The 15,893-nt window shown below is 39.5% G+C and overlaps 1 protein-coding gene across 1 annotated transcript; it reads left to right on the top strand.

Moving 5' to 3' along the window:
* Positions 1-9,078: 9,078 nt before the first annotated feature.
* On the top strand, positions 9,079-14,413 carry LOC120740319 (inositol-3-phosphate synthase 1-A-like). Its single transcript, XM_040042592.1, has 11 exons — positions 9,079-9,271; positions 9,598-9,722; positions 9,794-9,955; positions 10,597-10,726; positions 11,151-11,344; positions 11,433-11,582; positions 12,150-12,368; positions 12,511-12,675; positions 12,768-12,881; positions 13,389-13,606; positions 13,733-14,413. The coding sequence occupies exons 2-11, from the start codon at positions 9,609-9,611 to the stop codon at positions 13,926-13,928; spliced, it is 1,662 nt and encodes a 553-aa protein (XP_039898526.1). The 5' UTR covers positions 9,079-9,271; positions 9,598-9,608; the 3' UTR covers positions 13,929-14,413.
* The last annotated feature ends 1,480 nt before the right edge of the window (positions 14,414-15,893 follow it).

Here is a 15,893-nt window from a genome sequence, read left to right as displayed (position 1 = left end):
ATTTTACCTTGAAACTCTCACCCATACATCTCATGTTCCTCCCAGTCCCCTTCTTATTGTTATATCATGAACTCTGACTTTAACTGAGGCAAATGAGGCCTGCCGTTCTTTAGATGTTGTCCTGGGTTCTTTTGTGACCTCCTGGATGAGTTACTTTGATAGGCTGGCCACTCCTGGGAAGATTTACCACTGTTCCAATTTGAGTATAACGGCTCTCATCATGGTTAGCTGGAGTACCAAGGCCTTAGAAATGGCTTTTAAACCATTTTCAGACATGTAAATGACTTTGTTTCTCAGCTGTTTCTTTAGATCATGCTTTTGGCTAGTTGGCACTATTCTAAGACTAAGCTGGTGTTTCCATCGTTCGCTACTACCTCTCAGTTAACAATTTGTTTGTACACAGGAAACGAGTTTGTGTGACCTTTCGTTTCACTCTGCATGTACATAAACCTGCCAGGAGGGGGCCCCAGGAGATCTGTTTTTATGATTATTATATTTTTATGATTAAGGGCTATGTAAATATTTCTATCAGTAGACATGGCCACTTAAAGTTTACCTTCTTGTGCATTAAAGTCCAGACACTGTTTATTTACTCGGTGTGAATAAAGTGCAGATTATGTGGGCAGCTTTATTTTTCTTAACATTTAATAACGCTACCGTGTTCTCGCACACCATGGCTTTGCCCATTATTAGTCAAATAAAATAAAATAAAAAACAATAAGTAAAAAGACATAGATGTTATAGATTATTTTAATGTAAAGTGGCATATTGTGATTGTTCATGTGTATATTTACGTTTAGTTATCAGTGTTGGTTTTCCTCCCAGAGCTAGTGGCTGCTGTTGGCTTGTCATCCAATGCTCTCCAGCAGTCAGCCAGCTGTTAGATGATTAGAGCTGCTCTCAGTCAATAAACCAGTATTCTTCACCGGTCAGCTGCTGCTTTTGTGGACTGTGTGCTGCTACTCTGAGATGATCGCTTGAATTGTAAAGACACTCACAGCTTACCAAAGTCTCTTAGGTCAGTTTGAATTGCACCTATTTTGACTGGATGTAATGAGCCCTATGTGTACTTGTGTGTTTATGTTCAATTGCTACTTGTAATTATTGCTCGCTTCTTGCTGACGTTACTCTTGAAAAGGACATTCTCAACCTCAGTGACATTTACAGCTGGATAAATTAAAGGTAATATTATAAAACAGTTACATTACCAACTTGTACATGTGTGGATTGAACAGTACTGAACTGATTTTACTACAGAAATCATGCCATATATATATATATTTATTTATTTATTTATTTATTTATTTGTGGAACTGCCACAGAAGTGTAGCAAATGTTACATATAAAAAGCCAGCGAACTGGAAAGCTTGGTGAGCTGCAACTGGTGACTTGTTTGCATTTTCAATGCAAAACTTTAAGGCTTTTCAGCCATTATACTCGCATGCTTACAGATTCATTTTACTAATCTGATTACACACACTTCCTGAATAAACCTTCAAGGGACCTCCAGAGAAAATTAAATAATGTTATTTCCCCAATCAGCATACAACTGCATACACATTTAGAACACTTGCAGTTAATCAGTACCTTAAAATAAAGCTTCAGTGCAAATCTAGCCTTAGGGAAATCACTTATCATAATTGCTTTTTGGTGTAACACACAGACTCAGCTGAGGGCAGAAAAATGACACACTCTTATTAAAATTTTAAAATATAATTTATTAGAACAAAATAGTCAACAGAAACAGTCCCATCTATAATATAATACATAACATCCCATTTACAGAAGGAACAAAACACACAGTCCAAGAACATCTGCTATAAACACATTGATGTTAATCTAAACCATTGTAAATCTGAGCTATGTAACATACCTGTACAGAGAAAAACAAAATGTGACAGCAGTGTTTGTAGTGTGTGGCATAAGTATATAAAAGTAGAAGTACAACTAGATACACCCGCCTTTAGTTAACCCCGCCCAACCACAGCCATTGGCTCATTGCAAAAGTGGAACACATACACGCTCCAAAATCACTGCCAGTTTTAATGTACACACAATACCGGTTTACCCTGTCACACTGGTGCAGGCTACACTAAACTTTTCCACCTGTTTAGACAGCATGCCTTGCATTTTTAAAAGTGATGTCAGGCCTCCCTTTGGCTATGGTTTGTCCTGCGTCAGACATGGTCTGCTGTGCACCTTCACAAAAAATCTTTATCTGCCATTTACAGAAACATTTATTGTCATGTATGTTATCTGCAGAAAATAAAAATCAATAAGTATAAGGTTCTGAGAATAAATCTGAGTCTATTTTGGCCAGCAGCAGGAATTCTGTCCTTAATTACCTTTTTTTCAGGAAAAAAATCTTACTGATTATTTATTTGACTAAAAATAATATGATGATGCTTAGAACTTGAACTTCTATTTTATCATGTAAAATGTTCATTGATGTGGTCAGAAACATCTGGAGTTTGTTGGAAAAAAAAGAAGAACACTGGCATCCTTCCAGCACCTCCCTGGCAACAAGACCAACCCCCAGCTTTACAAGCCAGTGACAAATCTTCACTGGCTTCACTGTGGAAAGCAAGAACCAATCGGTGTGGAGCTGAGCCAGACATTCAACCATAGTCCTATTCCCTCACTGCTCACCTCTCTGTGTCAGTGCTGGTTGGACAGTCAGCAGCAAACCTTTCAGGCCTTTAAAACCACGAGTTTAACTGTAGGCCGTATTTAAAGTGTTTTGGGGCTTTAAGCCACTGTCGGACAGCTCTGTGTGTCCAGGAGCTGGAACTGCTGCTGTTTGTTTCTAATAAGTCAGCTCTGAAATTTAAAGCTTGATACATTTACACATTAATATTGTCTCATAACCTAACAAAAAGGAGATGTGTAAATCACTTTAGATAAAGTTTAAACTGACTTTATTGATTGAATAGTTCTTCTTGTTGTGCGTTCAAGCAATGTGCCAAGCATTCTCACATTCCAGTGACAACGCTTGGCACAGCCTCCACTGCTGTAACTTTACAACTTGGCCTCATTTGTGATGCTAGTAAGTTATGGATTAACAAGCTGCTTAACTATAAAAAGTATTTGCCAAGCACAGAATCTATACTGCACTTCCAACATGCCATAAAAAAGAACATTTGTGAAAATCTGGCACGTTCAGCCGATATTAAGCCAAAATTCTGAACATAACCTCCTCCCAATCAGAGGCCTATACTATGAAGCAGACACTGATCCTCCACTCTTTCACCATTCCTGTGTATAGAAAAGCTATTTACAGAAAACCAATTAGTCAGCATAGGTTTAGACCTGTAAAAGCCCTTCAGGCGCTCTCAACATTTGTATGGTCTTCCAGGAATTATTCAGTTATTTTTCAGAGATCAGTATGAGTATAAGAGAGCTCTCTTAAATAGTTTTCTATTAAAGGTGTTGTATCAATATGTTAGTGCTTTGCATGCTTTGGTCAGTAAGACTGGACAACACCTATTCTTTTTGCTGCCTCCCAAGTGATGTCTATCAGTTTGAGAGCAAGTAAAGAATAAAAATAAAAACAGATTTGAAATGCAGGCTTAGTCTACATGCAAATCTATTTGTGCTCAAAGAATCAATCAAGGAATAAAATTTCATCTAAGAAACTTTATATCAGGGAAGGAGAACTACTTGAAAGGCTATTAAAAACTGTAGCCCTGTCATACTCTCTGCACATAGAAGCCTGCGGTATCTTCCAGGAATTGTGAAGCTATTTTTCTGAGAACTGGAAAGGCAAGATTTTGTACCTGTTAACCTCTAATCTAGAGATGAGAATAATAGGTGATACCCAGACAAATGAACTAGTTTCATAGTACAGAAAATCCAGGTTTAACTCTCAAGTTACCAAGATAAGATGAAATCCTGCTTCATAGTACAGGCCTCTCGATATGATGGAGATTAGAAATCAACACAACTGAAATCACCAGCTATTCCAACTAATGAGTTGTTGGGAAAGTAATTGAACCATTCCTGGAAGAGCCAAGGAATGTTTAAAGTAGGAGGATCTCAAGATTTTAATAGCATCTTTGTCTTTGTCTTCACTAATTAGCGTCAGTACAGGCCATAACAACTCTATGAAAACCCCTGAGGAAGATTTGTTTTTTTCCTCAAGCCTTCACTGCCAAGTTACCACTCCTTTCTTTCTTTCTTTCTTTCTTTCTTTCTTTCTTTCTTTCTTTCTTTCTTTCTTTCTTTCTTTCTCACACTCATCATACGTGCAAAAAATTGGCATATAGCAACAATCAATGAAAATCGGTTAGAGACCAAGTGTCAGTCATGGTCTGTTGTGTGTCTTCACAAACACTTTTCAGTTTTCATCCTGTTAATTTGTAGCTTCGTAGGAGCTAAATTCTTTAGCCGCTGTTTACAGAGAGCTAAATCACAATGACATTCACAGGTCACGAGAATGGACATATTTATCTAAGCTTATGCTATAAAAAACTCACACCATTTGCTTCACCTAAGCTGCCACAAGCTCAAAAACCTCAACCTCTGCTGAGGTTAATCTCAGGCTACTAGCTGAAGAGTAGTACAACTTGAAAAAGCTCTACTTAAACCAGAAATGGAAGAGGTTTGCCTTCAAACTAACAAGTGTGTTTTAGGGCAGAATTTTTACTTTGAAGGCAAACAGTCTCCATTGCTAGTTTTTAATCGCACTTTTATGAGTTTCACCACAGCTCAGAGAATAGCTCGTCAGTGTTTGTAGACAGGTCTGCCACATCCATTCAAGTTACAACTGCAGCAATATGCTAACAACCAAACCAATGGCAAAGAGTTTGATTGGGGAATGCACCATTTTTCCCTGTTGATAGGTGGTTCCCAGGGGGTAACTGAGTGGTCTGTAGATCTGTGTGAACGGCACTTTAGCAATCATTTTCCCAGTGATTGGAATCAACCTGCAACAACCAGTTGTAACTGGTCAGGGAATATGCATTTTTGCCCATTAGGCCAGAAGTTGCCAGATGGTCACTGACCATATTGTCATCATGATTGTCACAGATCTGCAAAAGCCCAACAGGAAATTAGGATTCAGACTTAAATAAGTACACATCATGCAGTTTGTCCCATTTCAGCCGCCAAACACTAGCTGTAGACTCCACATCAGAGAATGCCTTGTTTCTGTGACTTTGTGGAAAATCACAATACAGGTCATCTTCACTCTAAATGCACTGGAACGCATGTTTACGAGCATTTGCCAGACCTAAAAGCAGATCTGAATGCAGAGTATTTAACGAGACATGGACTTTTAAGTATTCATTAATACTTAATGTGGCGATCGTGGCTCAAGAGTTGGGCGTTCGTCTTGTAATCGGAAGGTTGCCGGTTCGAGCCCCAGCTCCGACAGTCTTGGTCGTTGTGTCCTTGGGCAAGACACTTCACCCGTTGCCTACTGGTGGTGGTCAGAGGGCCCGGTGGCTGCAGTGTCCGGCAGCCTCGCCTCTGTCAGTGCGCCCCAGGGCGGCTGTGACTACCCATTCACCAGTGTGTGAATGGGTGGATGACTGTGTATAGTGTAAAGCGCTTCGGGGTCCTTAGGACCAAATAAAGCGCTATACAAATACAGGCCATTTACCGAAGTCAAGAGGTAAAGTCATGTACTTATTTTATGGAAAACAAGTTGCTTTGTTTAACGATTACAATTTGAATCGTCTTTAATGAGACTACACATGCAGAGAAATACAAGAACTTGACTGATGCAGAGCAGTAGCATCATTGGCTTTTCTTGCAAAACTGCAAAGACAACAAGGACTTTTTATCAAGTTTTATCAAGTACACATCCAGAAATGGAGCAGCCAAGACCAGCTTTGTGATTTCCACAAAAATCACAAAAAGAACAGTAAGCTATTCTCTGAAGAGAAGTCTATCAAAGACTGTTTGATGGATTCAAAGAAGCATTTGACAATGTACTCCTCTCCAGGCAAACTTTAACAAGATGGATCAAACACTGCAGGAAATCTGGAGTTTTATCTGAAAAACAAAGCAGACAAATATAACTTTTTGTCCTTGAGAGCTGCGATATCCGCAACACTGCCCAGTTGCTCATCTGTTTACATGGTAGATTACAATGATGCTGGCAGCAATGCACTTAGTGAAAGGGACTGTGACATCGAGTGACTTGTTCACAAGGACAACTGCATGCTTGGATAGGTTTTCCAACTTTCTTTTGAAACGGATGCAAGTTAAAAAGACTGAAATGAACACAGAAGCGACATTGGTATTTTTCCATTGTATTACACACCAGGTGTTGTGTAAGTCAGTGCTAAAAATTAACTTTGTTGTTGATGATGTAACTAAAATGGTTAGCTTAATCAGGGCAAGAGCACTGAATCACAAACTGATTCACTACTGGTAGAGTTCTTCATTTCAGTATTACTGCTAGATTTTTAATTCTCTCTCAAAGAGGAGAATTTTCCACATGAGGACCTTTCTTTTCTTTTTATCTTCATATGTGAAACAGCATTTGCCTGGATAAAGTTTAAGAAATCCAGATCCTCTCTCTGTAAAGATAACCTGTCCATTGTCCTTTTATTTCCACCACAGACATTAAACCTGACTTAAATGCATGAAATATTAAATAGTGATTTAAAAAAAGTTGGTGTTTTTACTATGCCCATGTAACTTTTAGATTGCCTAATTGATTTTTTTTCTTCTTTTTTTTTACTTTTAAACCTGTCTTCTCTTGCAGCTTTTGCAATCAGAATTATGATCTGAATGCAATGTTGTGCCAACACATTTTGCTTTTCCAAGATGAGCTCTATAAATTCTTTATAGCCTCCTCTTGCTTGTGTGTTTCTTTTACCTGTTTATTTATCAATTTCTATTAATGTTATTTCAGGTAATAACATTATGTTTAGTATGACAACATCTAAGCTTACAGGCAGGGGAAAAAAGAAGATGGAGAAAATAGGAGAAAGCATAATAAAAGAATAGAGCACAAGCACGATGTATCGTCAACTGGTGCACCTGTAAGAAAAAAAACAAAGAACGGAGGAACATAGAAGACCTTCATTGGGTAGTTGTAACATCTGCTCCAGTACCATTAGCAGAACTGAGTTCAGCTTATTAGCACCACTCTTTATAACAGTCCCAGTTTCCTGTGGCCCCGTGGGAAAACTGCACACCCCTGGTCTAGATAGAATCATACATATATAACAACATAAGTGCATATTTTCAACACGTAAGTGACAGTAACAATGTTTCCTGTGCTTTACAACAACAACGCAAACTACTCATGAATCAGAACTTCATCTCTCAGGCCTTGCACTCTGCAAAGTCAACAAGCTTGCAGGCAGTTTCATCAAATAACGAGGAGCAAGGTCAGGAAGTACATCTACTAAATTTCCCAACAATATATTTGCCCCTCCACCATTAAAACCTCTCAGAAAAAGTGCCTGTTTTAAGTCAGTGGAATGTAAAATGACTGAGTAAATACACAAGACAGAACATGGTTCACGAGACAGAACCATGACTTAAACGTTACCGGCGCATTGTGGATATAAGCATCTAGCATAATGTAAAGGAGGGGCCCTAGAGACTAGTAGATTGGCCTTGCAGATGCTTTAACATACAGTCAATGGGCATTTTGCACTGGGAAGCAAACTTAATATACTGAAAGTGCTCAACACTGAGGAGATGTGTGTATAATAGGCAGACTGTAATGCACTGGAAAGACCGGGTCAGGCCGGAAATGTTTGCATTGAGAAATGTGCTTCAGATTCTAACAAACATGTCAATACTTGGTTGCTGTTGTGCACCAATACTTTTGGTTTTTTTGCATTATGGACAGGAGTCAGTGGTTCTTTGCTCTATACACGTAAGGGTCCGGGAGAGTCCAAGTTATCCAGTCTTTGCTGCTTTGTTGTTGCTTTTGTTCCTTAGTTTATTTGGCTCTGCACAATGTAAACTTCATTTTAAAGAACTCAGCTTTTCCCCAGGGGATCTTTTTTTTTTTTTTTTAGTGTTTTTGCTTTTTAAAGTCTAAGAGGTTTGTTTTAACAAATACATTTGGATAACAAGCAGCTTATGTAAGAATGAAAGCATTTCATTTCAGAGAGGAGCCCTGTCCTTCTTTGCAGAACACAATAGAGTGAACCAAGCTGTGGCTCCTCCCCCTCCTATGTCCGCTCTAGAATGAGGATACACAAAGTCTGAAGGGGGTAACGAATCCTGGTACGCCCCTGCTAAAAGTGCTAGAGGTAACATGTCACAGCAGCAAAGCAATGGTCTGTGGCCACCACCTGCAAATTCATTCATTTGTCTTTTTTGTTTGTTTGTTGTTGTTTTTTTGTTTGTTTTGTTTTTTTGGGGGGGGGGGTCTTATTGTTGCCTCTGATATTATTACTTTGAGGTGTATGGAAGCAGGTGAAATAGATTCACAGTGGGTTATTCTTTCTAACAGATTGTGTTATTCTATGATGATCGACCATCCCCGGTTTTTTTTTTTTTTTAGCACTGTACAAAAGTGTATAAAACAGTGTATAAAATAATTTCATAATTTCCTACTGCTTTTGCTAAAAGCGGAGTTTTTCTTTATCGTTGTTTTATTCTCAGTTAAACGTCCTGCAATTTCCCAACTCGGTATTTCTGCGTTTTAAGATGTTTTGCATTTAAGAATGTAGGAAAATTCGCAGCAAAACCCTTTAGGAAGAAAAAACAAAATAAAATAAACGCATAACATTGTGACCTATTGTAATTTATCATATTCAAAAATATCAAATGTATTTTATGAACTACAATGAACAATTACAGCCGAAATATGCTTGATGTTGTATCGTATTAATACGATACAATATCATTCTTTGTTTTATTCCACTACATGTTATGGAAAAATACTTAGACGCTGCAGGGGAAGTTGCAGGAACATCTAGAAACATCTAAAAGCCAGCAAATCCTCACCACCGGCCTTTGTGGTTTCACCGAGAACTCTCCGGAATGGAAATTTTTCACCTCATGTGAAGAAACGTGAGTGGAAACAAGCCCGGCCATTTGCTGAGGTTCTCGGACGTCTCCCTCAGCATCAGCTATAAAAGTGCGACCGAGCGCTCGGATTGGCTTGTGGCACTGAAGCCGTCCTACGAGGGAACCTCTCGAGCTCGTGGCTGACACCAACTGGACGGAGACCATAACCGACGCTTTCAAATTAAAGAGAGCGGAAATTTACAGTCGTTGAAGCGAAGAGCTGTCAGCTATACGCCGGGAAGCAATCTCATTTTAGATACTTTTACACTTATTCCGTGCAAAGGTGAGGGAGTTTACCGGTTTAGTTCACTTATTTTCCGCTTTCTCTTAATTTGACTGCTCCACCATCGAACGACCAAACACAAAAACCGGTTTGTTAGGATTTTCGTAGAAAATTTACCAGCTGTTTATCGGAGGGCAGAGGAGAAAAAACGACTTTTCTTAGAAAGCGTTAGAGCTCTCAGGCTTATAATAATAACACCCAATTGTTGTTTTCCGCAGGTGTGCCAGTATCGTCGATTAAATGTGATGTGTTAGTGAAAGGCAGCTTTTTCCGCTAGGTTAATTTCCGTGTGGAGATGATGTAATTGTTCCTCCTCTTTCTTTCAGACTCTGCAGCCATGTCCGTGAACGTTCAGGTCAACAGCCCTAATGTGAAGTACACTGACTCTCACATTGAGGCTCAGTACTCTTACCAGACCTCGTCGGTGCACAGAGATGGGAACAAAGTCACGGTAAGTGATTTACATTTATAGTTATGTGTGCGCGTTTAGCCCTCAGCTAACCCGCGCTCTGTCCGTCACAGGTGACCCCCCGCACCACTGAGATGACGATCCGCACCGAGCGCCGTGTGCCTCGGCTGGGAGTGATGCTGGTGGGCTGGGGAGGCAATAACGGGACCACAGTCACAGCGGCTGTACTGGCCAACAAACTGGGTCTTACCTGGAAGACCAAAACCGGAGTAAAGGTGAGACGGGTGTCACAAATACGCACATATGTGTATGCTCCGGAAGGATTTGCATAGACTTTTTTTTTATGGTATTACTATTTGAAATGAAGAAGCCACACATTAGTAAAAACCTACCAAATAGAAAATGTAATATGATGTTCCTGCTGCACAATAACTCCTCCCAATCAACTTTGTGTGAGTTATTGCATTGAAATAGATCGCATGCTGCACAAATAATCGATTTCATTGAATATGACAAATGCTAAGTATGGTCAATGTAATAACATAAAAGAAATACAAATACTTAAGAGAGTGAATGAATTCCACCAGCACGCTATAATGAGATGTGAAAATTACCACTGCAGAATGAATAGCAAATCTTCTTGTCCTGTTGTAGAAACACAGTGTGCTGTATGTCCCCTGCTGCAGAAGTACAGCCTCATAATAAGCTGATTATACTGACATGTTCAATGGAGGGTTAAAGGCTTAACTTACTTAGGGATTTTCCCTTATAAGGACATCTGTAGTAATATTTATGTGCTGGTTCCTTCTATTTTTGGTTATTACTGCTTAATATATTTATAATTACCATTAAAAATAGGGAATTACATTCGATACAGAGATTAAAATCACATTCTTTTTGCTTTTTCTGCCCTCAGAAAGCGAACTATTTCGGCTCCCTCCTGCAGTCCTCTACTGTTTGTCTGGGATCAGGGCTTGAGGGCGAGGTTAACGTGCCCTTCCGGGACCTCCTGCCCATGGTGCACCCTAACGACATTGTGTTTGATGGTAAGAACAATTCCACACAGTCGTCTCAGGGTGTACACACTCAAGACTGGGGTGTGTGGGTGTGAGAGAAAGTTCAGACAAGTACAGGAGTGTTGACAGCTGTGAAAACTGATCCCAGAACATATGAAAGGGATAGGGAGTCTCCATAAGGTGAAGGTTTTAACTAAAAGTTACTGCACTGATCTTCTGTAAATTATTACAGTTATTTTGGTCAATATTTATTATGATTATTTAACAGGATTACTTACATCCTTGTGCATATGATGTTATAGGAAGCACATGCACAGCCAGCACTTTCATAGAGATGCTAGAATCTAGTTTAGGATAAAATGGATTGCTGAAAGAGGTGAGCCTTCCTGTTTAGTTCTGAAAAATAATTTTTTTCTCCCTCTGTTTTTTTTTTTTTTTTTTTTTTTTTTGTTAGGTTGGGATATCTCTTCATTGGATCTGGGCAGTGCAATGGAGCGAGCTCAGGTGCTTGACTGGTCTTTACAAGAGCAGCTGCAACCACACATGAGCTGCCTGAAACCCAGACCATCAATCTACATTCCAGAGTTCATTGCTGCAAATCAGGAGAGTCGCGCAGACAATGTCCTCACTGGCACCATGGCGGAGCAGGTAATAAAAGCCTCTCACTCCCCTTTTTATTCATCTGTCTACTTTTTTTCCTCTTGCAATTTGTCTCAAAGAGTACACGATCTTCCAGATGGAGCGAATTACAGCTGACATAAGAGACTTCCGTCAGGCCAGTGGTGTGGACAAAGTCATTGTTTTGTGGACCGCCAACACCGAGCGCTTCTGTGATATCATCCCAGGAGTCAACGACTCTGCCAAGAACCTGCTGGCTGCAATCCAGGTGAGATCAATGGCCATAAGAATAAATACAGAATCAAGTTTGAGTGCAAATCACAATAATGAGCCAACTTAAACTGTGTTGGTGGTCAGTGGTTATCATCAATCACCCACTCAACTTTAATTTCTTTCTAATGCTTAGGACCAAACAGTAATCCTTCATTACATTTAGTGATTAATGAAGCTTAGAGGATGAAAAGATTAGCCCTTCTAACACACTTTGGATTTGTAAATGAAATGTCTTAATGAGTCTGAAAGAGACAGCAATTCCTTTTATATCAGATCAGGGGAAAGAAAATTATGATTCGCCCCTCTTGGCCAAGTTCTTATTTTATCTTCTTCCTTGAGCATGCTTGTACTGCTGTCAGCAATGATAAGAGTCTATTTCACAGACTTCTGATCCTCAGCAAATAGCTCAATTTAAGATAGTCATGAAGTCAACAAGAGAGATGTTTTACCGACGTGATGTAAAGAGTCTCGGGGGAACTGTAGTCAAGCTTTCCTACTAAGCGTAATATGATGACATGCTCAGTAACAGCTATCGTGTCTTTGTTTTCCCTTCATCCATCAGGCCGGAGCTGCAGAGGTCTCCCCCTCCACTCTGTTTGCAGTGGCCAGTATACTGGAGGGCTGCGCCTACATCAATGGTTCCCCACAGAATACTTTTGTCCCAGGAGCAGTAGAGCTGGCCATGCAGAGAGGCGTGTTCATCGGCGGTGATGACTTCAAGTCTGGTCAGACTAAGATCAAGTCAGTGTTTGTGGACTTCCTGGTCAGTGCAGGGATCAAGGTGAGGATTAATGAGACTGAGCCACTTGTCTGAATTCTCCAAAGAGAATTAGCATCTGTTATATTACAGTATAGGTATATACAATTAAAGTGTAACTTTATCTTATAAACAACAACTTAATAAGTTTCTCTGCTTTTGACAGCCAACATCCATTGTCAGCTACAATCACCTTGGCAACAACGATGGGAAAAACCTGTCGGCTCCACAGCAGTTCCGCTCCAAAGAGATCTCTAAGAGCAATGTGGTGGACGACATGGTCCAGTCCAACCCCATACTGTACGAGCCAGGAGAGAAACCTGACCACTGTGTAAGTGGGAGCGACGCAAACACAGACAGATGACAAGCTCCGTGTCAGTATTTACAGACATCAGCTGACAGACTGTCTCTATTTTCTTTCAGGTGGTTATCAAATATGTCCCATATGTGGGAGACAGCAAGCGTGCCATGGATGAATACACTTCTGAAATAATGATGGGAGGGATCAACACTATTGCGCTGCACAATACCTGTGAGGTCAGTCTGTTTCTGTTGACAGCATCGGAAACAAAGAGGTTCCACCAAATCTGACTTGTTCAACAGATGAAGCTCCTCACCCCCCTACACAAAAACATCACATCAATTTTGTTTATGTTCATGAGCATAATATTTCCCACTAATTCAGTCCATTTGGGTTCATTTTTACTTGTTATTAAGAATTTATAGCAACAAATGTAATGGAGTATATTTTAATGCAGAACTTTGGCTCCCTCTACTGGTACAAAAAAAAGCCACATTGACAGACAATTTTAGAAACGGCACCAATCTTCTGTAGATGTGTTACTATGACTAATTATTTATGATAAAAAAAAATAATTTAAATTATTTTGGTTTTGATTATGATTATTTAGCTTATTGTTCAAAGTTGTGCATATATTTTGGTCCAGTCATTAAAAAGAATAGTGTTTGTCTTCTATACATATGTATACCTTCTAATTCTAGTACACAGTGCTCACTCACTTTTTCTTGCTTCCTATCTAACAGGACTCTCTACTTGCCAGCCCAATCATCCTGGACCTGGTGATGCTGACAGAGCTTTGCCAGCGTGTGACTGTAAAGCCCCAGGGTGAAGAGAACTTCCAGTCTTTCCACAGCGTCTTATCACTGCTCTCCTTCCTATGCAAGGCTCCTCTTGTCCCATCAGGAACTCCAGTTGTCAATGCCTTTTTCCGCCAGAGGGCCTCCATTGAGAACATCATGAGGTGAGTTGATCTGTTTGATTTTCCGTGTCTAAAAGGATGCATGTTGATTCAACAGAGGGATTTTCAGGATTGAGGCGATTGATATTCCTCAGTTTTAGTTACAGTATCTATCTCCTTTCTTTTCAGGGCGTGCCTTGGTCTTCCTCCTCAGAACCACATGCTGCTGGAGCACAAGCTGCAGAGAAACTTCCTGCCCCCACATGAAACCTGTGTCAACAATGATGTGGCTTCTTTGAAGAAAGTTCCTGTAGTCAACGGAAATCACATTCCTCTAACAAATGGCGTATATGCACACACGGACCACACAGCATGTGCATTATAACTGAGACACTGCAGAACCAAACTGAACTTTGAATCAAAAGAACAAGTTCCCTCATTGACTAAGCTGTTGTTGCGACATCAATTTGGCCCAGTTAACTAGATTTACTGAGTTTCAGTATGCTTTATAAAGCCCACGTACAGCACTTATATGGGCCCTGAAAAGGCAAGTTTGTTAGTTAGTTTGTTTACATATTTTAAAGTATTAACTTTACAATTGTAAACTTGAGTAAATTTTCTAACTGCTTGTGTTTAAATCACAGTAGTTTTCAAAGTTTGCACATTGTACACTATCTTTTATCTGTGAAACAGCTGTTCCTGTGAAAAACTGATGTAGTACCTGCTGTATTTGTTATTTAAATTAACATTACACTGGACCATCTTTTTACCTTACTGTTTTTGTACAACAGTGCAGTCTATCACTACTTTTTTGTAGTGTCTTGAACTGTTTATATACAATAAACTCCTGAATGGTGTCATCTGAACCTATATTGTCTCGAGTCATTCATATTTGGATTTTCAAATATACTTATATATATATATATATCTCTTATAGGGGCGATTGTGGCTCAAGAGTTGGGAGTTCGCCTTGTAATCGGAAGGTTGCTGGTTCGAGCCCCGGCTTGGACAGTCTCGGTCGTTGTGTCCTTGGGCAAGGCACTTCACCCGTTGCCTGCTGGTGGTGGTCAGAGGGCCCGGTAGCGCCTGTGTCCGGCAGCCTCGCCTCTGTCAGTGCGCCCCAAGGTGGCTGTGGCTACAATGTAGCTTGCCATCACCAGTGTGTGAATGGGTGGATGACTGGATATGTAAAGCGCTTTGGGGTCCTTAGGGACTAGTAAAGCGCTATATAAATACAGGCCATTTATATAGATGAAAAAGAGAGAATGTCTATAGCTGAGAGATGTATAATCTCTCCAGTCCTGGGACAAACTGTTTTGCTTAAGTGTTCAAGAGGCATCCTAATCAGATACTTAAATCCCCTCAACTAGCTCCATTTGATGTGGAAGAGCAGCGGCTCCCTCCCAAGTCCCTCTCAAATAACCAAGCTCGTTACCCTATCTCTAAGGTAGAGTCCAGCCACCATTTGAAGGACACTCATTTCCTCTGCTTGTATCCACGACATCCTTCTTTCAGTCACTACCACAGGTGAGAGTAGGAATGTAGATTTACCAGGAAATCCAGAGTTTCACTTCTACGCTCAGGTCTCTCTTCACCAACCAATTTAAATGAACTCTACCAATTCTGCTGAGAAGACTGGCCAAAGATCAAGTCTGAATAATGTCAAAGGCTTGTTGATGACTACCAAAAGCGTTCAACTTGCTTGGAACCTTTATCGAAATATTAGTCTATTTTTGAGCAGGTATGTATACTTTTATCTTTTATAGCGTAAAGCCAAAATAAAATAAAATCTGCTGCACATGCACTAAAATACAAAAGTACCATTAAATATATGAAGCAAAGCACAAAAAATATAATCACAGATAAGTTGCTATTTTTTAACATGAAAAACTACATAAAACTACACTTTTTATGTAATGTTTTGTTATATTTGCTTTGCCCCACAGCCATATTTTAGACATTTAGTGTTGGAAAATTAAAATTTTATTGGTCAACTAATCTTATCTTTAAATAAAAATGATACATGCACATCTATTTTAATAAACTGCATCACTTGTTCTAATATATATCAGCATTTTTTGTATTTTCATAAAACAAACATGTCCCTTTGGGTCACTCGGTGAGTACAGCAATGGTCATGTGACTTCTGTTCTTGTCACATCCATTGAAGGAACCGAAATATAAATATATAATAAATAATATAAATATAATATATATTTTCTTGAATATAAATAATCAAGCCAAATTTTTCAGTTACATCAAGAATAATTCTATTGGCTGTCATTTCTAAACAGCTGATATCTCCTTTGAACCTACCAGTAGCAAAATGAACTCTAAAATAAACATTTAA

The sequence above is a fragment of the Simochromis diagramma genome, unplaced genomic scaffold, assembly GCF_900408965.1.
Source record: "Simochromis diagramma unplaced genomic scaffold, fSimDia1.1 OVJJ01000304.1, whole genome shotgun sequence".
In the NCBI taxonomy this organism is placed as follows: domain Eukaryota; kingdom Metazoa; phylum Chordata; class Actinopteri; order Cichliformes; family Cichlidae; genus Simochromis; species Simochromis diagramma.
This window is presented reverse-complemented; position numbering and strand designations above follow the sequence as displayed.